This window comes from Crocodylus siamensis, chromosome 4, assembly GCF_052110815.1.
Source record: "Crocodylus siamensis isolate JL-2025a chromosome 4, ASM5211081v1, whole genome shotgun sequence".
Classification (NCBI taxonomy): domain Eukaryota; kingdom Metazoa; phylum Chordata; order Crocodylia; family Crocodylidae; genus Crocodylus; species Crocodylus siamensis.
The window spans coordinates 204,687,764-204,711,656 of record NC_143398.1 but is presented as its reverse complement, the minus strand read 5'-3'; the positions used below and the strand labels follow the sequence as shown (position 1 = coordinate 204,711,656).

General features: G+C 44.8%; 1 protein-coding gene across 2 annotated transcripts in view; it reads left to right on the top strand.

Annotated features, from left to right (window-relative positions):
* Nucleotides 1–5,239: 5,239 nt before the first annotated feature.
* ITGA6 (integrin subunit alpha 6) overlaps nt 5,240–23,893 on the top strand; it is a 66,118-nt gene continuing 47,464 nt past the window's right edge. For both annotated transcript variants that reach the window (XM_090045469.1, XM_090045471.1), the window contains exon 1: nt 5,240–5,508. In XM_090045469.1, coding sequence (XP_089901595.1) covers nt 5,330–5,508 — 179 coding nt within the window. In that variant the 5' untranslated portion in view covers nt 5,240–5,329. The remainder of the gene's footprint in view (nt 5,509–23,893) is intronic.

The following is a 23,893-nucleotide window of genomic DNA, read 5'->3' as shown; positions in this document are numbered from 1 at the left end:
TTAATTCTTTCTCCTAGTCATTGAATGATTGTTAGGACTTGGGTACTACTGTGGCCCCTAGTTGGTTATAAAGGTCTCTGAAACCTATTTTTACCTCTTAAGCTGTGTGTGTGTGTGATTTTTTTTTTTTTTTTTTTTTAACCAATACATTTGTAAAAACAGACATACTGATACCCATACACCCAGAAGGTAGCCTATAAAATCAAATTATCATTAAATAGGTCTTGGAAAAAGCATCCTTACAATCTTTTAATAGCAACCCAAACTGTTGGGTGTGTTAATACCCTTACATATTTCTATCTGGCAGCACACTTCTCTGATCTCTGCTAAAACGTGATCAGGAACGAATGCTTTCTTACAGAGTACTTACTGAGATGTTTGTTGTCCGGACACTTCAGACTGGTCATTCTAAAACTGCTCCAAAGAATGTGCCTGAAAGCTTGGATGGAAAAATGCTCTTTTTTTGTGACTGGTCATGCTAAAACTAGCTGAAAAGACAGGCCTCGGGGCTGGGTGAAAATGTTCTCTTCTTGTAAAAGAAAGAAACTGATATTTTTGGAAAAAGCGGGAAGGAAGCTGATATAGAACACTGACTGCAGTGTAAGCTGAGTGTCCATCTGCAGGAATTCCAGACAAAAAATCTTCCTTTATCCTTTTAGAACTGTGATCCTAAATATCAAATGCCTTGTCAAACAATAACTGAAGAATTCAAGTCAGAAATATTATAAATTTACTCAGAAATTGACAGTTACAAAGAAAGAGGTTGTTCCTCCCCTTTTCTAAAGAGAGATGGGAAAGTTAAATCTTTTAGGCTGCTAAATGTTTTAAGGGAAGGGGAAAACTATTTTAAAGTTCAATGCACTTTAATTTTTTGAAGAGGGCCCATAGTAAGATGAAAAGTTGGATTTTTAGGACTCTTTTCCTAAATAAAGTACTGAGAATGGGTTACAACAGGGGTTAGCAACCCCCGCCATGTGTGCAGTGTAAGGCACACGAGGCCATTGTGTTCGGCACACCACCACCAGCTTGGGTTCTAGGTAGTTGCTGCCAGCCACGAAGCCTGGGCGGGCAGCTGCAAGCCCTGCTGCAAGCGGATTGGGCTCCGTGGCTAGTAGCAACTACTCAGAGCCTGGGCCAGTTGCAGCCAGAAGGATGCAAACATCTGCTCCAGGCTCCGGCATTAGCTCCATACTAGTGGGTGCATGTGTGCCTTGGAGCGGACAGTGGGGGAGCGGCCTGAGGCGGTGCAAGCCCAGCCTCTCCCCTGCTGCTGGCACAGAGCTGATGACTGGGCTCTGGAGCCCTGCATAGCTGTAGCCAGCCTCGGCTCTGGGCAGCTGCAGTGGGCAGGTGGCAAACCACTGCACCCGCCTCCACAGCCCTGGCATCAGCTCCATGTTGGCAGCAACTGCATGTGCACCTTGGAGTGGACAGTGGGAGGGCTATGGTGCCTCAGGCCCTGTCCCCACTGCTCGCTCTGAGGTGCATATGCACCCACCAGTATGGAGCTGATCCCAGAGCCCAGAGCAGCTGTCTGCAGTTTCCCAGTTGCAGCCAGCACAGGCTCTAGTAGCTCCTGCCAACCATGGAGCCCAGGCTGCTTGCATCAAGGCTGACAACTGAGCCCGCCTGACTCCCACCCTCTCCGAACCCACCCCTCCCAACCAGGATGAGGTTGGTGCTGCCTCTTGCCAGAAGCACCGCACCTTTTGTGGGCTTAGCTGTGTGGGATGGGTGGGTGGTTGGGCTGATTTGGGCAGGCTCTGGGCCGGGGCCTTGGCCAGCTGTGCTGCAGCCTGGGGTCTGGCTCCCCAGGGAAGCACAGGGGCTCTGGCGGAACTAGGGCATTGTTGGGTCGGACTTTGTCCAGTGGCCCAGGAGCCTGGCTCCATGCGCCTGCGCATCTGGTTCTGTGTGTTTGCCTGCCTCTGTCTGGTTCTGTGCGTCTGTGCCCACACATTTAGTTCTGGATGTGTGTGTGCATGTGTCTGTTCTGGGTGTGTTCTGGTTCTCTGTATTTGTGCATGTGTCTCTGTCTCATTACAACATGTTCAACAACAAAGGCAACATTTATGATATTATTAAATATACTAATATGCAGTGTGTCCTGCCATGTTCTCCCCCCCTTGCAATTTTGTTGTTCTGGCATGTGGGCACTCCCACACCTTCCAAGCTACACACTGTGGGTTTTTTTGGCACTCCGGCCAAAAAACGTTGCTTCCCCTGGGTTACAAGATATTATAAACAGTAGCCTTCAATTATTTACAAATTGTATAAAAACAGCCATGATTGTTATTGTGTAAATATCAATGGTGTAAACACAACTATTTTAATCACCCTGACCTCTAACTTGCTTGGAACACACTTTTTCCCAAAATGCCAACAGCTGCAGGTGTCTTATGTACTCCAGTGCTTTTACAAGTCCTAACAGCAGTGAGCCAGAAGCAAAGATAACAGTAGAAAGAATTCTAACACAAATATGCTAGCAAATAAAAGGTTAATTGTTTGTTCAGCTGATTGCCAGAGTGTTCAGAGGGATTAACTGCTAGTTCTCAGGTAATTTCTATTATGTTATGAAAATTGTGAAGGTGTTGCTTTCAAGAAACTGTTCAAAGGGCTTGATTTGACATACACACTCTGAACATGTAAAATTAATTAATATTTAAAATGATTAAAGTTTAATCATTTGGAGTGTCTCATAATTAGGTCTAGCATGGTAGGTCTGGATCAGGTTTTCTTCTGAATTTAACTTTAAAAAAAGAGAATACACTCATTTTATTATCACTTAAAAATGAAAAGGGGATATAGTTGCATAGTTTCACTTTTAAGGACAGTTTCATGTGCCTATTATGTGCACATTAAAGAAATTCAGCTGTGTCCCCCCCTGTAACAGTAAATGATTTGCAACTTTTTAGGTCCGATAAATGTAAGGTATTTTTGTTCAAATAGAAGGTGAAAGTTTAGCTGTATGAGACATCACTCTTTCAAGTTCCTCCAGCAGACGAAATAAAACATCTTTTGTGGCTCCAGCTCCACCCACCTTTCCTCTAAAAATGAAAAATTATTTCTTGTAATTAACTACACAGTTTGTTACATTGAGGAGGAGGAGAGCAGGCTTGGCACTGATGTTTTCTCAATATGTAAGCTCAGCAGGCCAATGCCTTGTAGTCCATTTGGCAGAAAACCAACATACCATTAGTGAGCAGACACCTGAAAACTCAGCTATGGCAGAGCATATGTTTAAAGATAGGCTACAAGGTTTTGATCTAGCTGAAAGATGGCATTTTTTATATTCAGTACAGTGGCCAAAGTTAATTTTAAGTGGTTGTCTTACTCGATCCTTATTCTCCTTTATACTGGGATACTGCAAGGCTTCTTATTCTGCACTATGTTTTAGTTTCTAGATCAGAGATTCTCAGCTTTTTTTTTAAGATCACGACACTCCTCATTAGACTCAACTGCTCTCTTTGGAAAATGCCAGTCCTTAGTTCACACTTCTTTTCTGGCTGCAAGAAAATAATAGAGAAATTCTTTTGTTGCAAGGAACTCAAAGATCACACAGCACATCAGAATGTTTTTAATGTCCTGAATTCCTATTTGAAATCCCTGGGTTCATTTGGTGGATCATCCTTGTACACGCCTGGCAGTGCTAACATTGTGTGGCACCCTGGAAAGGGTCTCTGGTGCTGTGGCACCTGTTCTAGAATGTTATTGGACTTTATCTTTTTGAAGATAGGATACATTTCTGAGATTCCTTTCCCAGTCAGGCTATGGAAATAACCATTTCCAACATGTTTCTTTTATTTCTGTAGGACAAATTAAAGCACACAGAGTAAAATGGTGTTTAAGTGCCCATCCAAGCGCCATATTACAAAGCACTCCTAAACAGTTTGGGTGCGGTTCTACTCTCAACCCTTCTTGTCCATCCTGTGAGTGATCACTCAAAGCAAGTCTTGTGTAGCTGTGGCTTGGAATGCGCATTACTGAGTTACTGTTGGAGAGGAGACTGTTCAGAGAAGCAACTACTATGGATAATAATGATGAATAAAACTTGGCAAAAGGTGAGCTTCATGGGGGGGGAGCGGGAAATCCTCAGTGAGGAGGAAGTCCCAATCATTGTTGGGATATGGTATAACAGTATTTGAATGATGACCTCTACCTCACCAAAAGAGTTATGCAGAGCAACTACTACACTTTTAACATCTTATGGGATGCAGGTCTGACTGTTCTTGAGGGACAAACTTTTTATTACTTTGATACATATCTCAGAGTTATTTAAAAATTTGGTTTTGAGTCGTTATTAATTATCAGCACATTTATGGGCTGTAAGCAAGGAAACTTACTATAGCAAGTTCTCTCCATCTTCCAAGTCCATGACAGTGTGGTGTTTGTCAATAGTTTTCTGTCATGAGCGTGACCATGATGTGACCAAACACGGGATTATACAATTGCATAAATCTGAACGTGCTGGGATGAAACTTTCCCATTTGGAACAGGCATCTCCATCTGAGAGCTTATTTGACAAAGCGTGCATGAGGAGCACATTTCTGGGTGACTTAATACTTGCCTGTACTTCCTTCTGGTTTGGGGCTTATGAGTCTTTATAGCTAAAAACTTGCTTACACACCTGTTATTTGAGCTCAGTTGATCAGGCTAGCTCTGCTGGAATAACTGCCCTGGCCTAACTCTCAATGGGAATAGCTCTTCTCCCAGAACGAAAGCATCTGCCCAGACTGCTAACCAGAATGGTGGTTTTGCTTTAAATCTTCCTCCTGCCTTTTTCCAAAGCCCCCTTTAGACAAGTCTTAAAACTTCTGCCCCTACTCTTCAAAGTGTAATCACTCTTCTAAGAAAGTGTACCATATTGTTTTTGGAGGTTTACTCATTTAAAAAAAAAATCTTAACTTAGGGAAAGAAAGCAAGTACTGGATGCCTAATGGCAGTGAACTGCAGCCCCAGATAAACCCGTGGTGCCTGTGGCCGGGGGGTGCCGGGGCGGGCGCGGGAGAGGCGGCGGCGGGGAGCCGCAGTCGCGCTCTGACGGGCCAAGGACGGGGCTGGGGCTGGGGCTGGGGCTGGGCTCTGGCGGCGCCGGACACCCGCTGCCTCCCCCGCGCCTGCTCGCAGGCCGCCTGCGCCGGCCGCAGCCGAGGGCTGGAGCCTCCTCCGCAGCGGGCGCGGCGGCCGCACCTGCCGGGGGGCGCGGGGGAAGGGCCGGGCGGGCCGGGCCGGGGCGGGGCGGGCTGGCGCCGTCACTCAGCTCGCGGCCTCGGGAGAACAAGGGCCTGCGCGGAGCAGCAGCAGGTTCCGTGGCCGCCGGCGGGAGCAGATGGCGGCGCCGCTCGGCCTCTACCTGCGTCTGGGGCAGTGGCTGCTGCTGCTGCCCAGCCTCGCCCGCGCCTTCAACCTGGACGCGGAGCAGGCGGTCGTGCGGCGCGGCGGCGCCGGCAGCCTCTTCGGCTTCTCCCTGGCCATGCACTGGCAGCTGCAGCCGCAGGACAAGAGGCTGTGAGTGACCCGGCCCCGGGCCAAACTTCCCCGCTCCCCTCCGGGCAGGTCCCGGGCGGGCCGCACCGACTCGGCCGCGCCGCGGCCACCTGTTGGCGGGGCAGCGGAGCGGTGACAGGCGATCGCCATTTGCCGCTCCCGGGCGCTGGTGCCGGGATCGGGAGCAGGGCGGGGGCGGTGCCAGGTCCTGGCGGCCGCGGGCCCGGCGCCGCGCGGGGAGGCGGCTGCTCTGAGCCGGGGGTGCCTGCCGGCTGCTGCCATGTGCGCCGCGGCCGGGGAGCTGCACTCTCGCTGCCTGGCCTTGCGGGAGCTGCGCCCCTCGCACGTGCTCTAGCTGTGAAGCTGGCTAGAAAAGACTCAGGCTGCTGCTTCCCCGCGCAGGAGGAAAGCTAGTGCTCCGGGGCTCGATCTGCTCCACGACTTGATCAGGAGCCCGAGAGGGATATAAAATACCAGCCCCTCTTCAAGGCTGAGCTGGTCTCGCACTCCCCATGAGAAGATGGCACGGGCGGGGCGGGTGTTTCCAGTGTAATGGTGCAAGGAAAGGCGGCGCTTACGGAACAGCCAAAGGCAAAATGAACGGGACGCTTCCCCCCAGGCCTCTTCCCCGGGCTTCCCTGAGGAGCTGCCTGGTGTTTACTGACCTTCTTTCTGTGTGTGTCGCTGTGAGGAAAGGTTTCGTTGTGACAGGACAAGAAAAGCCCTCATATTTTGGTTTAATGCAGAAAGAAATAAGAGCGCGGAACTGACCTTGCAGGAGAAGTGGGGCAAGTAGCAGTCGGACAGAAAGTTACATTTTATAGGTCTGCATTTTGCCCTGACTTGCACTTGTGTAACTACTGATTGCAGTGAAGTTGCATGAGTGAACATCAACAGCTGTTATTGTTAGCTCTTCATGCTTGTAGGACAGGGGCTCCCAAAGGCAAAAGAATAAATATCTTAATGTAAGAAGTTGCTTTTTAGAATCGTATATCATTGTCCCGGCTTGTGGTTTTAAGAACCACTGTATGTGGTTCTTAAAAGCATGCATCCTTTTACTCTAAATGGTCAATAAAAGGACAGTCTACAGTTTATTAGACCTTGTATGGTACAGTCAGATGTGGCTAGTGAGTAGATATTAAAATGTCTAGGGATATTAAACCAGTAGGATAATCTACAGTTTATTAGCCTCCTATGGTATGGCCAAATGCAGCTAGTAGTTAGGAATTGGAATATGTGGGGACATAAAACCATTCTGTAGGGGTTCTTGGTCTTGGGAGGCCAGTTGCAATGTTCAGGCAAGTTTGTGAAATTTTAGATTAAAATTTCTCTAAGATTATTAGAATGATACTTCTGCATTAGCTGTATAGAACACCTGGTGGCAATTCAGATCTGAGGGAAGAGAAAATAAGCAGATCCTTACCTTGTGGACAGGGCTCTCTGGGAAAAAAAAAAAATCTGAGTAATGCAGAACCAGACTAGGGAACAGTGCACACAGGCTGAATCTTGCAAACTCCACTGGAGTCATGCAAACTGCTGTAAGGTAGAAGACAGGGTAGAGTTGCATGTAATAGACTTGAAGAGTGGCCCAGCAGTTTGGGTGCTCTCTGTATTTTAGGAGACCAAGGTTCAATTCCCTGCTGTACCTCAGTTTCTATCTGTAAAGTGGGGTTAATTATATTTGCTGGCCTTACTGGGGTGTTGTAAGAATAAATGCATTAAATATTGTAAACTGCTTGGATACTTCAATAATGTTGGCATATAAAATACTTTACACAGCATCCCTAGAAGGCAACATTTTTAAGCTCTGTGGAGCTGGAAACATCTTGTCAAATAGCAACATAATCAAACTCGGTGGGAGTTTTGTCATTGGAAAACTAAACTAAAGGACTATATTTCAGGCTTGGTTGTGCATTAGTAAAAAAAAACTAGATAAAATAATGGTACTTATGGTTGGTAGCAAACGACTCCTTTACAGTGTCCATTGGGTGCGCTGAGGCCACCCCAAACACAGGAACTCTTTCTATAGGCAGGACAGCTTATGTCCTTTGTGCATGCGTTTCAGGGAGGTCTGGGTGCTGGCAGCAATTGAGCCTATTTGACAGTTAAGTAGGTAAAAATTACTGTTGTTATCACAGCTGAAGATGGGACATGCTGTTGGGAGTGACTGCAGACTACCTGTGGGTCGGGAGCTCTATCCAACTTTGTTTTTCAGCTCTTTTGCAAAGATAGTTTTATAAACTGTGGCCTCATTGAATCAACCACCCAGATCAGCTGAAACAATAAAAACAATAGATTTTATTTTGCATGTTCATCTTTATCCAATGCTAACTTCAAAGCTCAGCTTTGGATTTTTAAGTAAGCACTATTAAACATGCAGCCAAAATGCACAAAATAGATCTTACCACTGAACCTTAATTGAATGTGACAGCTGAGTTCTTGCTTGGCATGGTTCTTCAATCTAAATCATAAATCCAGACTGTGATCATTTTGTGCCAAGTAATTGGATCCTAGCAAAAGCAAGCAGGGAGGAGAATCCTTGGGCTTTATCATTTGAGTCTAGGAATAGAGAACCCGTTTCAGCATGCCAGCTGCATGTTATCAAAGATGGTCTTAGTTGTCTCAGCAATATTTTCTTAATCATCTTTCTCCTTGACCTGATACAGGTTTCAAGATCAATTATTTTCATTTTCTTGCCATCACTGATTGCTTGGAGTGAGAATTGCAAATCATTTGTAGGATGTGGGTGGAGAAATTTTGAGGAAATATGACTAAGATCAAGGTACAATTGCAGTTGCCTTTAATAAAACAATGTTTACTTTTGATTTTCTTTTCCTTGTTCACAGGATGCAAAGGGTTGTATATTTCTAGATTTATATGTGATAATTACTTACCATTATAATAAAAAGAAAAGGACTTATATAATTGTAAATGACTGGTGTAGACTTACTCCCAATTTAATAGGTCACTGTTTTTATTAAGTATAAGGTTATGAGCTTAAGGGCAAATAACAGTTTTTGCTGCAGGAAGGAAGCTCTTCACTTGCAAGTGACAGAGCAGAAGAACTTGGGTTTATTAGGCAATTGTAGGATGTCTTTGAGCTTGTGATGTTATCAAAAAGCCAAATGCAAGACAGATCAGGGGAGGTGTTTCCAATAAGGATTGGAAACTAGTAATAATGACTGTACAAGGGACTGGTAAGTTCTCATCTGAAATGCTGATTGCTCATGTTGAAGAAATACAAACTCGAAGTGGAACTGATGCAGGGAAGGCTGTGGGGTCGATCAGGGGAATGGAGTGTATATCATTCAAGGGAGACAAAATGCCTGGTTTAGTAGTTAGTCTGGCAGAACAAAGGTTAAAGGAGTATGTGATTTCCCTCTTAGTACACCAAGGTAGATGCCAGGAAAAAGAGAATAGCGGCTCAAGTGAAAGGACAATGTTGGCACAAGAACAAATGGCTATAAACAGGCCATGGATAAATTTAGACTGGAAATTAGAAGGAAGACTTTATCCATTAAGCAAATGAGATTCTCTTACAGTTTTCCAGTAGGAGTGGGCAACCAAAAAAATCTAACTAGCTTTAAGATGGAGTTTGATCAGTTTATGACCAATTTATGAAAGACATGCAGGAGCAGCAGGAAACTGAATTCAGTCATGCAGCAGTTCACTTCTAGTCCTTTAGTTCATACCAGTTAACACCATTAGAGATTTAATTTTGTGACTTAGACTGGGGTATCAAACTTATCCAGCTCATGGGGACAGATGAGTGATGCAGGACCAATCCATGGGCCTGATCGAGCATCCTTCCCCCACCCCCCAACTCTACCCTATGCCAGATCTAATGTACATGGTGCCTGTTCCAGGCAGTTTAGGATCATAGAGGAGAGGCCTGGGGTCCTAGGCTTGGCTGCTGCTGCTGCAAGAACAAGACATGGTGACAGGCTTCTTCCTGCAGTACTGCTGCTCTTGCCTGGGTGCTCTGCAGCCAAGCCAGGGAGAGTAGCTGCTCTGGAGCCCCAGCAGCATGCTGCAACTTGTTCTCACAGTAGCAGCCAAGCACCTGGGCAAGAGCTGTTGTGCTGGATCCCTAGCAGTACTACACAGAGAAAGAAGCACAGCCCGACATTGCAGCTTTTGGCTGTTGCTGTAGGAGCAAGCTGCAGTACTTCTGGGCCTCCAGCACCGCAGGTTTCACCCGGGCTCTTGGTGGCTGCTGCTGCAGGAAAGCCCCCCCATCACAACCAGAGTCAGGGCAAAAGTCTGTGGGCTGGATGACCTGGCTCTGGTGTTTGACACCCCTGAGTTAGACCACTGGTCCTACAAGCACTTGAGCACGTGTATATTTTTACTTATTATGGTAGTCCCTATTTGAATGGCTTTAAGGAGCTAAATGGGTATTTTTCAAGGCAGGTGAGAAGGAAGTTGTAGTGTTCAAATTTCAGGATACTGAAGACCTGGATGACAGTTTAGCTCTGATGATAGAGGGGAAAATTCAGATACCTAACTTGCTTGGGCTATGTCCATGCTAGAAGGTTTTTCTATGAGGATATTTTTCTGTTTGCAGCTACCAACACTGTGTTATTGGAGCATGGGCTACTTTGGCACTTGGACTGATTCCTCTTATTCCTTGTTCCTGGCATAAGAGGTGTTTCATGTGGAGAGATGCCTAGATTTTATGGTTGCTGATACTGCAGTGTTTGTACAGTTTTTCTAGGCTGGCAGCTCTGTGAGGGGGAGGGCTTTTATTGTCCTGAGAAGTGGTTTTATTAAAGGAACTTTTGTCAACAAAACTTTTGAAGTGTAGGTCAGATCTTGGGTATGTTTGTGAATTCCACTGCATCTATCTAACTGCACCTTTCTACATCTTAACATTTCTGCTAGCTTTTACTTTGTCTATGAGTTCCAAAAATGTGGCTTTGCCCTTTGTCTTCTAGCCTCTTTTATAAATGTTGCAGTTGGGACAGCAGTATTACAAAAGTTTTACTGAGAGTAATTACCAGATTCTGCTGTCCTGATTCTTTTATCCTTCTTCTCTGGATGACTCTTGTTTTCCCCTCATTTCTTTGGTGGATTGTCTCCTCTTCAGGATGCTTCCTTTGACGACCTTCCTGTTTTCTTTGTAGACCCTATACCTGTGAATCCAATCCAGATGATTCATTTTCACTATTTCATCTGTGAAACTAGATCAGTTTGCGGTTGCATTCTGGACAGTTTGGAAGGGCAAGGTGAGTGTTGGGGAGGCTGGAGAGGATGAGGTTATAGTAGTTTAGATATAAGATCCCTACGTTTTAGTATTTGGAAGAACTGATTTGGAAGATTTAGAAGTTTAAAATGGGAAGGTCATTTATATCGTTATGAGGGGTCGAAGAGTTAAACAGGGTTTGATTTGTTATCCTCTGTGAAGAAGAGGAATATGGAGTTGCCACGGTCAAGGGAGTAAGGAGAGATAAGGAGCTCTTTCTCCCTGACTCCTGGTATGAGTTAACTGAGTCATCTGTGGCAGAGAGTTGAAAACATAAAGCACATACTGTAAGAAGTGTGTCACAGCACAGAATGAAGTCTCTTCATGAACATTCCTATTATGCCTACGCTAGTGCCCAGTTTATCCAGTAAGCTATAGAAATACAGCACAAGTAAAGCACTCCCAGGACTGTCCTGCACTAGGGAGGCTTTCCTGCATAAGGGTATGTCAGCAAGGCCCTCTGGTGGAGATGGAGCTTAGACGGTCCCAAAGAATACTTTTGTTGTAACTAAACTACTACCTTACACAACATAAGCTGGCACAGTATAAATAGTGTATCCATGTGTGCTTGTGTATGTATGCATGGGGGTCAGTATATCTATGTCATCTAGGGCTCATGTTTTGTTTTTATACTCCTAACCAACACAGGCTGGCAAGGCTTCTTTGTATAGACTTTGGCCTGTACTTGGAAGCCTCTGCCAGTATGTCATGCTACCAGACCATGTCTATTGTGAGTGCACTTCACACCATCAAAACTGTTCTTTTGCTTGTGAATGTTTTCCAGTCTTCCATGAATAAAGCAAGCTATAGCAGCTAAAGCACAGTTTTGCTAGTTTTAACTGTGTCATTTTTTTTTTTTTTTTTAGAGGTTTTTGCAAGTGTAGCTGAGTCCATTGCAAATCGTATCGCACCTCTAGCCAACATAGCCATACTAGCAAATGAAGGTGAAGTCGCACAAGAAAGCTTGATGACAGTCTGCATTAGCGTAGTAGCTTCTCCTCCTCCAGATTTTTCCTGGTGATGCCAGCAGTTTTCAGGCCATTTTACTGTATCTTATGGATGGCTCAGATTCTTCATCAAGACTATGCTGGATGCATGACTTGCATGAAATGTTATTGTTAGCTATGAGGCCTGACTAGAAGAACAGTTTATTCCTTTGTCTTCTGATTTCAGTGGGAGTTTGCTGGGGTAAGTGCTGAAGGATTTGGCCTATGGTCTGCAAGATAGTAAATAGCCTCGACTTCAAGCGACAGCTTTCAAAAATAAGCTAAGACAGCAACTACAATTAAAGGTTATTGAACTGGTGCTTTACTACTGGAAAATGCACACACGTGTTTTATTTTTTGTTCTGTCCTTTTCTTTAAGTACCTGGAGGCTGCTGGTCAAATATAGTACCTGCTTATGTTAACACTATCTCATCAACTTTGATGGAATCGCAGTAGCTCAGGGCTGTCCAATTTCAAAGCAGTCAGGGTCTACACTGCGTGGACTGCACCAGGGTGAGTCATGGGCCCTTGTGGACACCCCTGCCTAACACTGTGCAGCATAGTCCCTTTCTTCTCCACTGCCCTGTCCCTTGGTGTAGGAGCAGGAAGCAGTAGCTTCCCTGAACGAGGGAAAGGGATCCTGGAGCTCCCAGCTGCAGTTGCTGTCCCCCTTATTGCTTTGGCTGTAGCTTAACCCCTTGCAGGCTGTATGTGGCTTGTAGGCCACCAGTTAGACAGGCTTATGACTACCTTATGAAACTGGTGGTAACTCCCTGGAATAATGATAAATGCACTTGTGGAATGGCTAAAAAAACCCAAGATGCAGTGATAGCCTCTATATTTATTCATTTGTAAAAGTCTCAGTAAGCTGTAATGGACATCTTTGGAAGCACTAATTAGTTTCATTAGGTTTTGTGTTTGGAACAGTGACAGTGTTTTTGCTGCATCTCTGTTTCTGCAAGCTGAGATGTTGTTGCACATGAAAAGCTGGGAAATGTCAAGCCTTGGCAAAGACATTTTCAAAATATAACAGCTCTTTTCATCTAGATGACTTAAAGTTCCTATTCTTCACTTGTCTGTTGCTTATCCTTTCTGGAAGGCATGAATTTGTGACGCTCTGTATACCAAAACCATGATTAGTAAATAATGTTACAATATATAAATTAACAGTATGGATGTTGTATATGGCCAGCCCAGTAAGCTTTGATGATGCAGAATATTATAGGTGTCCTGGAACCTGTAAAGAAATCAGATCTAAAGTTTTAACCTTGTATGTTGTCAACTTGGAGATGAGATTAGAACAGCCTGAACAGAACAAAAATAGTTCATAGTGCAAACAAGGCCGGACCTTGAACTGAGGGAGGAGAAGGCAGTTGTCCTTGTTAAACTAAATTAACATTTTAATATGCAGGTTAAGGACAAGGATTTTCCTTGACAAGTTTGTTCTATTCTTGGATAGCAGGGTTAGTGAGTTGTTTATAAAGATCTCTGAACTTAATCCAATCTAAGAACATGCATAAAAGTGAGTGGAGCTGCAGGAGAGGACCTGAAAAACAGCAACACCCCCCTGTACTGCTGCTCCTTTCTAGGCTAGGCTGTTGTAGATATGCACAGACAGTTGGGCAGACCTGCCATTCAGTCAGACATGCATACAATCCTGTCTTATACTTAAAATGTAGCCCTTTTGTCTTCAGTAAAGCTATTAATGAGTCATTCTTTTGTGCAGAGGGTCATAATAGTTAAGACATCCATTTTAATAACAAGAAAAACATCTGGTACAATCCAGATTGAGAATTCAAGATGCTAATGGGTTAGGATAAATTTATCAGAAGTATGTGACTTGCCAGGAAAAGTCCAAGGATGGGGAGAACTAAAGAATTTTCTGTCCTCCTCTTGTCCACCCTTTCTATTCAGTTTGAAACCTGAAACCACAGGTCCAAAGCTGACTGTGGCATACTTGACATTTGCGTGTTTTGCTTTAATTCTCTTCAGTACAGAAATGAGACTCGGAGCTAAGAATAATGGTTCTGCTTTGAATCAGATTCCTGAAAGTTCTAGCTGGCATACCGCCTCTCAAACTAATTGTGGTCCCAGTCTAGTTGACTGGTATGAGAAAACTTACACTGTGCTTTTGAGTGACACAGTCGGTAGAAAAAGATGCGTAGAAAACGTGAGATACAGGAATTTAAAAAAAGTGCTGTTCAAATATCTGAAGCATATAAACATGCACACAACAGTTCTTACCTTGCTGGTATGCAGTTATGTTTCAGGGTAGAAGGATTTGGGACAGGTGTGACATGTAGTTTTGGACATCCTTCTATAACAGGAACAGTTCAAAGGTCATTCTACATCTGGCATAGTCATAATGATTCCTATTTACATTTGGAAGCATCACTGTCTTAGACTGAGTTTTCATCTCCTAAACGTACGGAAGCAGCAGCTGTGGTCTTGAGAGGCAACATGCTTTTAGATTTCTCTGCAGAGACATTAGTATTTATTTATTAGAATTGTATGTACCTCTTCCCAAGGAGTCTTAGGGTAGTGTATGGTAGAAGACAAAAAATATGGAATTAGAATTAAATATTTAAATAAGATGAGGCATCACGGGAAAATTCTCCCCATCCCCCAAATTAAAACTTTATGCTTCACACCCCACCATTCTGCTCCCTTGCCTCTGATCAAGGAAAGTGTCCTCCCATCCAACCCAACCTCACTTTCCAACCCATTCAATACCAGCATAAAAGAACAACAAATTCCTCCCCAACCATATTTACTCCAATTTCTGTCCACTGCCACTCCCTTGCCTCACACCCAGGGGAATCCTCTATTCCTTCTACTTCCTTCCCTCCTCCCCCTCCTTCATACCATTATCCTACCCAAACCCATGCCTCCCTCTCACATGGCTGTCTGTGCCCACCACCTGTTTCCCTGTCTCACATCTGTGGGAGTCCCCAAACCCATAACACACTCTCTCACAGGGAGACCTTATTAAGGCTTGTGGGTTATGGTGAAACAGTGGTGGAGAGGTGATGGTAATTTTGAACATGGAAGGAGCTGTTGAAAAATTCAATTATGCATAACAATTATTTGGAAAAAGGTAAGGTACAATTTTTTTTGTGCTAGTATGTGTTATGCACAGGGGTGTGATTTTTTTAAAACTGAAATAGCTAAATGAGTTAAAGCTGCATTTTCTACTAGAGATCCATTTATTTCATAGATTTCATAGTAGACATCAGGGCTGGAAGGGACCTCGGGAAATCGAGTCCAGCCCCCCGCCCAAAGGGCAGGAAGTCAGCTGGGGTCATAGGATCCCAGCAAGATAAGCATCCAATTTACTCTTGAAGGTGTTCAGTGTAGGTGCTTGAACCACCTCCGCTGGCAGACTGTTCCAGACCTTGGGGGCCTGGACAGTAAAGAAATTCTTCCTTATGTCCAGCCTGAAACGGTCTTGCAGGAGTTTGTGACTGTTCGACCTCGTCATCCCTTGGGGCGCTCTGGTGAACAAACGTTCCCCCAGATCCTGGTGGTCACCCTTGATAAACTTATAGGTGGCCATCAGATCACCCCTGAGCCTGCGCTTTTCCAGGCTAAAGAGTCCCATGTCTCTCAGCCTATCATCGTAAGATCTGTTTTCCTGACCCCTGATCATGCGCGTGGCTCTCCTCTGGACTCTCTCAAGCTTCTCCGCATCCTTTTTGAATTGTGGAGCCCAAAATTGGACGCAGTACTCCAGCTGCGGTCTCACCAAGGCCGAGTACAAGGGGAGAATGATGTCCCGGGACTTGCTTGAGAAGCATCTATGGATGCAAGCCAGCGTTTTGGTCGCTTTACTAGCCGCAGCATCGCATTGCAGGCTCATGTTCATCTTGTGGTCAATGATGATCCCCAAGTCTCTTCCTTCTGTAGTGCTATCCAACGTACCACTGCCGAGCCTATAAGGGTGCTGCAGGTTTTTCCTCCCAAGGTGGAGAACCTTGCATTTTTTGGTGTTAAACGCCATCAGGTTCTCATCTGTCCATTTGCTGAGCTTGTCCAGGTCAGCCTGGATCACCTGCCTATCTTCTGGCGTGGATGCTTTGCCCCAAAGTTTGGTGTTATTGGCGAACTTGGCCAGTCTACTCCTGCCTCCAATGTCCACATCATTAATGAAGATGTTGACCAGTATGGGTCCAAGGACAGAGCCTTGAGGGACCCCACTGGTCACAGGGCACCTCTATGAATGACTGCCATCAATTACAACCCTCTGGGTCCGACCACGGAGCCAATTTCCCAGCCAGCGGATCGTGGTGGAGCCAAGGCTACAACTGGTCAGTTTGGCCAAGAGGTGATCATGGGATACCAGATCAAAAGCTTTTTTGAAGTCAAGATATACGACATCAATCTTTTCTCCCTTGTCCAGGTGATAGGTCACCTGGTCATAGAAGGAAATGAGATTGGTCAAACAAGACCTACCTGCAACAAACCCGTGCTGGCTATCCCTTAGGATGTTAGCCTGGGCCAGTCCCTCAAGGATGGCCTCCTTAACAAACTTTTCTAAGATCTTCCCCAGGATAGAAGTCAGGCTAATGGGCCTGTAGTTAGCCGGATCCACTCTCCTCCCTTTCTTGAAGATTGGCACCACATTGGCCTTCTTCCAGTCTTTGGGCACTACAGAGCACGAGGAGTTTTCAAAGATCCATGCCAGGGGCTGGGCTATGACGCTCGCCAGCTCCTTGAGTACCCTGGGGTGCAGGTTGTCAGGGCCGGCTGACTTGAAGGTATCCAGCTTCTCAAGGTGTTCCTTCACGAGGTCAGCATTTATGGAGGGTAGGGGATCCCCATCACCCGGATCTCCCTGTCCCATAGCAGGCATGGGTGTCCCATGGGACTGATGAAAGACTGACGCAAAGTACCTATTTAATAGGTTGGCTTTTTCCTGGGCGTCAGTTGCCCCATCTGGTTTAGCAGGGGTCCAACGTTGCCCTTGCTTTTCCTCCGGCTCCCCACATATCTGAAAAAGGACTTTTTGTTGTCTTTGATGCTTGATTGCTGTTAAAGTGCCTTATACCAGCACAGCTTCTACTTCCTTCCAGGAACAAAATGTATTGTTAAATGGCACCTCTCTACAGATGTATCTGCATACATGCTGGGGGAATTGTACATAATGGTCTAATTCCTGAGTGTAGTCGATGCATGTGGATAAGCTCCCATTCATTCCCATCTTCCAGTCGCTTCCATTTGTGATGTTAGGGCAGAATAAATGTCCTTTCTTTTGCTTGGGAAGCACGGCAAATAGTTTGTTTTAAGAAGCTACCTTAGAAACTTTAGGTAAAATAGGTTGTGTCTCTCTGCAGTTGGCTCATTTGTGTAGAATCTTAGACTGAATTGGGACTGTTGTAAATCTGCACAATGGGGCAATCAAATCAGGGAGAAAGGAGCAATTTTTGTATTATCTAAGTTTGTTAGAAGTGTGTTTAGTAATAAGCAGTCTTTATGGTAAAAGTGCTTTGTATTTGCATAATGTCTTTATCTGAAAATTGCAAAGCAATTTACAGTGGTAGTATTCCTGTTTTACAGATCAGAAAACTGAGGCAAAGATACTTGCAGAAAATCATTGTAATTATAACTAAACAGTTTTTAATTCTATGGGCAGTGGATGTGCTATAATTTTAAACTGGGCAGATTAGCTTGTCATTCAGAAATGGGACAGGAAGGCTGACTTCCCACAAATGTTAATCTTTGTAAGCTTAATAAAGAAAACAGAAAAAACAGGCAATAATAAATTGAATCTGTAAACCACTCTATCTCAAAATAAAATGGAAAAATTCCCAAATTGATTAGATGTCTGGCATTACTATTGAAGTAAATCTTTCACAAACTACAGAGTATTACCATCCAACTTTCTTTTTTAAGATCTAGCTAAATATGCTTGTCATTGCCATAATATAATTTCATAATGGAAAGTTCTTCTAGGAGTAGCCAGATCTGCCGTAGAATAACGGCTGTTAAAATTGGTTTTGGGGCTTAGGTTATTGTTTGTTTTTAAACATTTAAAGATCAAGTTGGAAGTGCGGTTGCATAAGAATCCAACCTAGAAGAAAAAGAGAACCTAAATTCATTTAAATTAATGTTGCTTCAGTGCATTGTATTTTATCACTTCTAAATTATTGTGTACCTGAATCTTTTCCACACCTCTATCTCCATGGGGCTGAAGGTTAAAGGAATGCAAATGAGTAGGTAAATTGTCCTTTTAAAAAGAAGTAAGCAAAAATGTACATCAATTGGAGAGATTGTTTCAACTTCTTCATTGAAATGTACTTTGATATAGAACTAACATTTAATGGTAATGTGCTTGATAGGCCACAGGGTAGTAAGATGCCAACATGCTTAGGAAGATTTTGAAAGAAAATACATAAAATGACATGGCATATGTGACCACCGGGCCTTCCCCAGCTGCCAGCTGTGATCTCCTTGTGGTTGTCTCCGCCCCTTCCAGGCCTGTTCGTTGCCAGGGTAGTTCTTCCTCCTGCGCCGCCAGCCCCGTTCTTGCCTGCCACGACTTGATGTCCCTAGTGGGTGGGGCTAGTTCGTGGGTCCCTTGGTGGCCTGGGCTAGGCCCGATGGTTGCTTATGGGGCTCCGCCATCCCTCATGCCACCTTCGATGTATCGCCGTCTTGTTGCCCGTGGTTGTCCCTGCAGGCCTCGGCTGCTGTTCTAGGTCTCAGGGCCAAATACAGGGGACACTATTAACCCTGTAGTGTCGTATGCCCTAACCCTATCCTGTGAGGGGACCTTTGCCGTCACCTCTGTTGAAGTCTCACCACAAGCCCCCACCTTGGTGCACGCCTCTGGGCTCTGTTCCCCTAACTCAGGGACGCTGGAGTCCCTACGACTCGTAACTGACCCTCCACCAGCTCCCCATCCCTGGACCCTTACGGGTGGGAGGGGCACTCCCCACTAACGGCTACTTAGTGCCCGTCTTGGAGCCCTCCATCAAATGTCAAAGGTCCTGGTGGCGATCCCACCCCGATTACCCTCCTGCCGGGTTGTCCTTGGCTCTTCGCCCCTTCTTTGGCATCCTCCACACTTGCCATCCCAACACCTTGCTTCAGGATCCTGCTGCGCGCTCCCAGGATTGCTCCTGTCTTCCCTTGCTTGGTCAGCCCATCGCTTCTCTGGAGATCGGCCAATATCCTGGTCACAGTGCCTCCCTCCTTGGCTACCAGCCTCTCTGACTCACTGGATCTTTGGGGGCTTGCCTGCGGAGCCTGCTCTGCTGCTGGCACCGGCTGCAGCCTGGTCTCCAGGCTATCTGCTCCCTCCGGAGCGGTGACCACCGTTTTTAACTCTGCCGGCTGGTGTCTGACGTCACCGGCCGGCCACAGCTGTACGAAGAGGTGGCTAACAAGCCGCATGGGTTCCTCTTCCTGCTCTGCATGGCTTTCGTCCTGGGCTGCAGGTAAGTGTCCTGCGTTACCGCGGCTCCTGGGACAGCATATTAGAATAGCAGAAAATTTAGGCTTGGAAGAGACCTCAGGAGCTCATCTAGTCCCAAAGGCATGCTCAAAGCAGGACTATCCACAACTAGATCTTCCCAGCCAAGGCTTTGTCTAGCCAGGTCTTAAAAACCTCTAGTATAATATGCTGCATTTTTGAATGATGCACATATTTATTTCTAAGAAATAATCCATACTTAGAAAAACTACAGACATATGTAGGCAACCTCCTGTTCTGCAGTTGCATAAGAATCCAACCTAGAAAAAAAAAGAACCTAGATTCATTTAAATTAATGTTGTTTCAGTGCATTGTATTTTATCACTTCTAAATGATTGTGTACCTGAATCTTTTTCACACCTCTAAAGCTTATAAAAATGAAAACAAAAGAGACACAGACAGATATCTTGACCTGTATATTGTGTGCAGAGCATTTCTGTACCTTTCAGCCTTGTGGGTATTCTTAAGAAGAATATCCCTTTGCACTTGAGAAATGAGAGCAATGCATCTTTGGGTCCTCTTTCAAGGACCAATCTATATCACTGATGATTTTTTTTTTTTTCTTTTTTTAACAAGTCCAGCAATGCCATTTTATTTTAATGAATATGTCAGAAGTATTCTCTGTAAATTTGAATGGGAAGAGGACATGCTTCTACAAGGCTTGGGGTTCTTAGTAGTTCATAAGCAGCTTGCAAAGCATCTGGATAATTGGTAGTGGGTTGCTGAATTAAGGAAGAGCTTCTCATCTGATTGTTGAGGCTTTTACTTCAAAACAAACTGCTTTTCCACTCAGCTAGAGCACATCAGCTGTCCCGCACAGCTGATTGGAGAAGCAGCACCCTTTGAGAAAAAAGCTGTGGCAAATGACTGGTGTTGCACAGCTTCACAGGTTGAGTGAAGGGGGGAGATGGCAGAACCTAACCTTGTGTAGTATCCAGAGTCTACTGTAAAAACCTTGAAGCACAGGTTTTAAAAATTGCATTTTGCAGAGTACTAACTGGTGATCCATGTAGCATAGACTCTTTGCATGGCATTTGCTCTTCCATTTTCCCTTTAAATTAAATCACGTCTAAAAGTATGTTATTTCCCTAATAATTGCTTACATGGGAAACTAATATCACAGTTCGTACAGGGATGTTATGGCTGTGAATAGAAGGGATGGGGGTCTCCATTATCAAGAATTCACAGGATGAAAAAGTCCTTGTCTTAGTACAGTATGTAGAACTTGCGTTCTCCATTTTAGGAGATGGCTAAGTAGCTTCAGGGTAATCACTATGCTCATCTATTTGCTTTCTTTCCTTCCTTCCTTCCTTCTACACTGTGCTGGAGTTCGAGTCCCAGGGTTTTCTGTTAATAAAATGATTGACCTGCTGCTGCTGACTTAAGCACTATATCTTCCCTCAGTCTGCTGTCCCTAGGGGCAGAATGCCTGCAGTTCTTGCAGACTTAATCTGGAGTTTTGGGTGCTTGGTATCTCTGATAATTAGGTTCATGAAGAGCATCTTGTAAATGCAGAGCAGTCAGGCTGAAAATAACTTTTGAATGACTCATTACGCTTGCAAAGTGATGTGAATTGCTTGAGTTTTTGAGATGTGCATAGTAGCATATGCACATGAAATGTCTGCATAAGATCCTGAAAATAAAGTGGGAAGACAGAATACCAAACGGAGGTACTGGAACATAAAGGACAGAAACCACTCAAGAGGAGGAGACTGTGACAGATTGGCTATGTCAGGAGAATGAGAGGAGACCATATCCCCAAGAATATTTTGTATAGCAAGATTCAAGACAGCTCTAGAAAGTGGGGTCCCTCTATGGCGGTACCACAATGTGTGCAAAAATGGATGTGAAGTTGTTCAACATCAGCATATAAAGATGGGAGGAGTGTGCAGAATCTCCTCTGAGAACGTCTGATAATGGGTGCAGCATACTATACACTTGGAATTGGGCTTGTCACCCACAAACAGATTCGTCAGGCATCCGACTAGACTGTTTGCATGTACACCCCATGATTCAGAGGATCGAAGGTATGCACTGGAAGGAAAGTGTAAATTTCAGGGACAACCAAAATGTGCAAGTGCTGCTGAAAGGGATCTCATCATTGACTGTGTGGTTCCCCTTTTCACAGTGTTGTTTACATTTTAAGTGTTCTGTATAAAAATTGTAACTATTTTAATGTTGTTTTCCCATTCTTTCATACCCACTGCTGAAGTTTTGTACTAGTTAAATCTATTGGCTGTGGATCCTGTTTTTCCAGGGGCATATAATTAAAATTGCTCACTGGCTTTTCCTTATTCAATTCCTCAATCTAGAATTAAATTCTAAAATTTAATATTTATTTGGTATGGGCCTCGGTCTCCATATGAGAAGCAGACCTTGAAGATGATGACACACAATGCACTTGTTCAGTGGTGCTAGAAATAATATGTATCTTTTTCATCTATGTTGGGGAGTTGCATCTGATAAACCATGAGCATAAGGGATAAGAGAGAACTTTCAAAGCCCAAGATCGATTTATGTTCATACAAGTCGGGCTGGTCAGTAGGAAACTTAATGATAAGATTTGGTCACAGAATGCTGGGTAACATTCAGCTTCTCTCCTTTTTCTTTTCTCCATTTTTTTTTTTCTCCATAAGTAGCAAGAGGATAATGAGCTCTGTTGCCTATTGTCAGCAGAGATCAAGCAAAGTTGCACTAACTAGTAAGGGGTACATTAGTTTTTGCCTATCTTTCAGCCTACAAGAATGTTATAGGAAAAGTCTATTTGAGTTCCAGCATTATTGTCATGCTCTGCTTAAGTGAGACTGTGAAAAGAGAGCAAGGAAAGAATTTATGCATTTGGTGTGGGGGAGGGTGATAAAAAATGAAGTATAGATTATATAGCTTGGTAGAAGAAAGTAAATTTAAGTTTCTTCATTTTAAACTCTCAGATTCTAGCTACTTTTTGAAACAAACACAAGTTGTTTTCACAACTGGAAAACCTTGAACTCCTCACAGTTTGTCCATTCCTTCTCATGTAATATCTTGTACATGTATGGAGAAGGAGGGAGATGTCCATGGATGTCATAGCTCAGTTTATTTCCTTAAAGATATGCTGAATGGTTGCATGGATTAAAAGAGGGTTGTTTGGGTGCTCTAAGCAAATATGTAACTCCTTTTTGAGCAACATGTTGTACTAATAAAAATATCTTAATGGAGTGGTCACCTAAGTGAGGGGACTGTCTGAATTAAGTTTATTTGAATAAATTGTGGTTTAGATGGTATCTGAGTACACAGATTCTTAAATCCTGACCTTCAGCAAAAAAAGGAAAACATCTGGATGTGTGCAGGGTGGGACCCCACCCCAGCCTGCCCCACCCTGCGCAGAATGAGGGGGACACATTTTCCCCCGCCATGCCCTCCTGGATGAGTGATGGGAGCAGCAGCGGGAGCCACCAGACAAGCAGGCGAGTGCCAGACCAGTGTTTCTTGGACAAGGGGCGTGCAGTGGCAGGACCTGCACCCCCCAGAGGAACCAGGGGTCTCTCCCACACCCATCCTGCTCCAGCTGGGCTGTGCTTGCTCCAGCCCCACTCCTCCTGTACTGCGGGGGCCTTGATCTGCTCCCCCCACCCCGATCCCTTCCCTCCCCTGGCCCCTTTCACCACACCAGATTTATGGGCTGCATGAAGCTCTCCAAGCTGCTGGGCTGTGCCCTTCACTGCCTATGTGCTGCACTGTGGCTGCACGCCTGCACAGGCATTTTTCAGACAAATTATTGTCCACATCAGGCCAATTTCCAATACAATCAATTTTCTTTATAATGGTGTTGATCCAATATCTGACCAATGCATTGGTGCACCTTTAGTGTAAAAATAATACAGCAATTTTTCTAATGCAAAGAACTCAGACCATGACAGGTCAGAATGCTGTTAACATTATGGGCTCTCATTTGAAATCATGTTTGTCTTGTTAGGGGTGCAGGCATGATTCACAGTGCTAACATTTCATGGCACCCCCACAGCAGCCCAGAAAGGCCCTCGAGGTACCCAGGGTTCTGTGCCCCTTGGTTGAGAATTTTGGCCTACACATGAGCTGCTGGCTAGCCTCACTGACTTTGCCCAACTTCTCTATGATACTTGTGGTTGTGAGTTTTGGCATCATTGTGAATGTTGCTTAACTGGAAAGACAAATTAAATTTTCAAGGCTGCTGGTATTGTTCAGGTGAATTTCTCACTCTAGGCCGGGGTGGGCAAAATGCGGCCTGTGGGCCGGATGTGGCCTACCGGGTCATTTTATCTGGCCTGCGAAGCCCCTAAAAAACTTAAAAAATTTATCTATCTGTCCTTGCCTGTTATGCGGCCCACGATGGCTTGCCAAAACTCAGTTTCATAGTTTCAGTTTCATAGTTTCTAGGGTCAGAAGGGACGTGAACAGGTCATCAAGTCTGACCCCCTCCTCTCCCCCCCCCGGACAGGAATAAGTGCTGGGATTATAATGCCCCAGCCAGATATCTATCCAACCTCCTCTTGAAGACCCCCAAGGTAGGGGAGAACATCACCTCCCTTGGGAGCCCATTCCAGAGCCTGGTAGCCCTAACCATAAAGTAGTGCCTCCTGATATCAAGCCTGAACGAACTCTCAATCAATCTGTGGCCATTATTCCTTGTTATTCCAGGTGGTGCCTGGGGGAACAGAGCCTCACCTATTTTCTGCTGGTCCC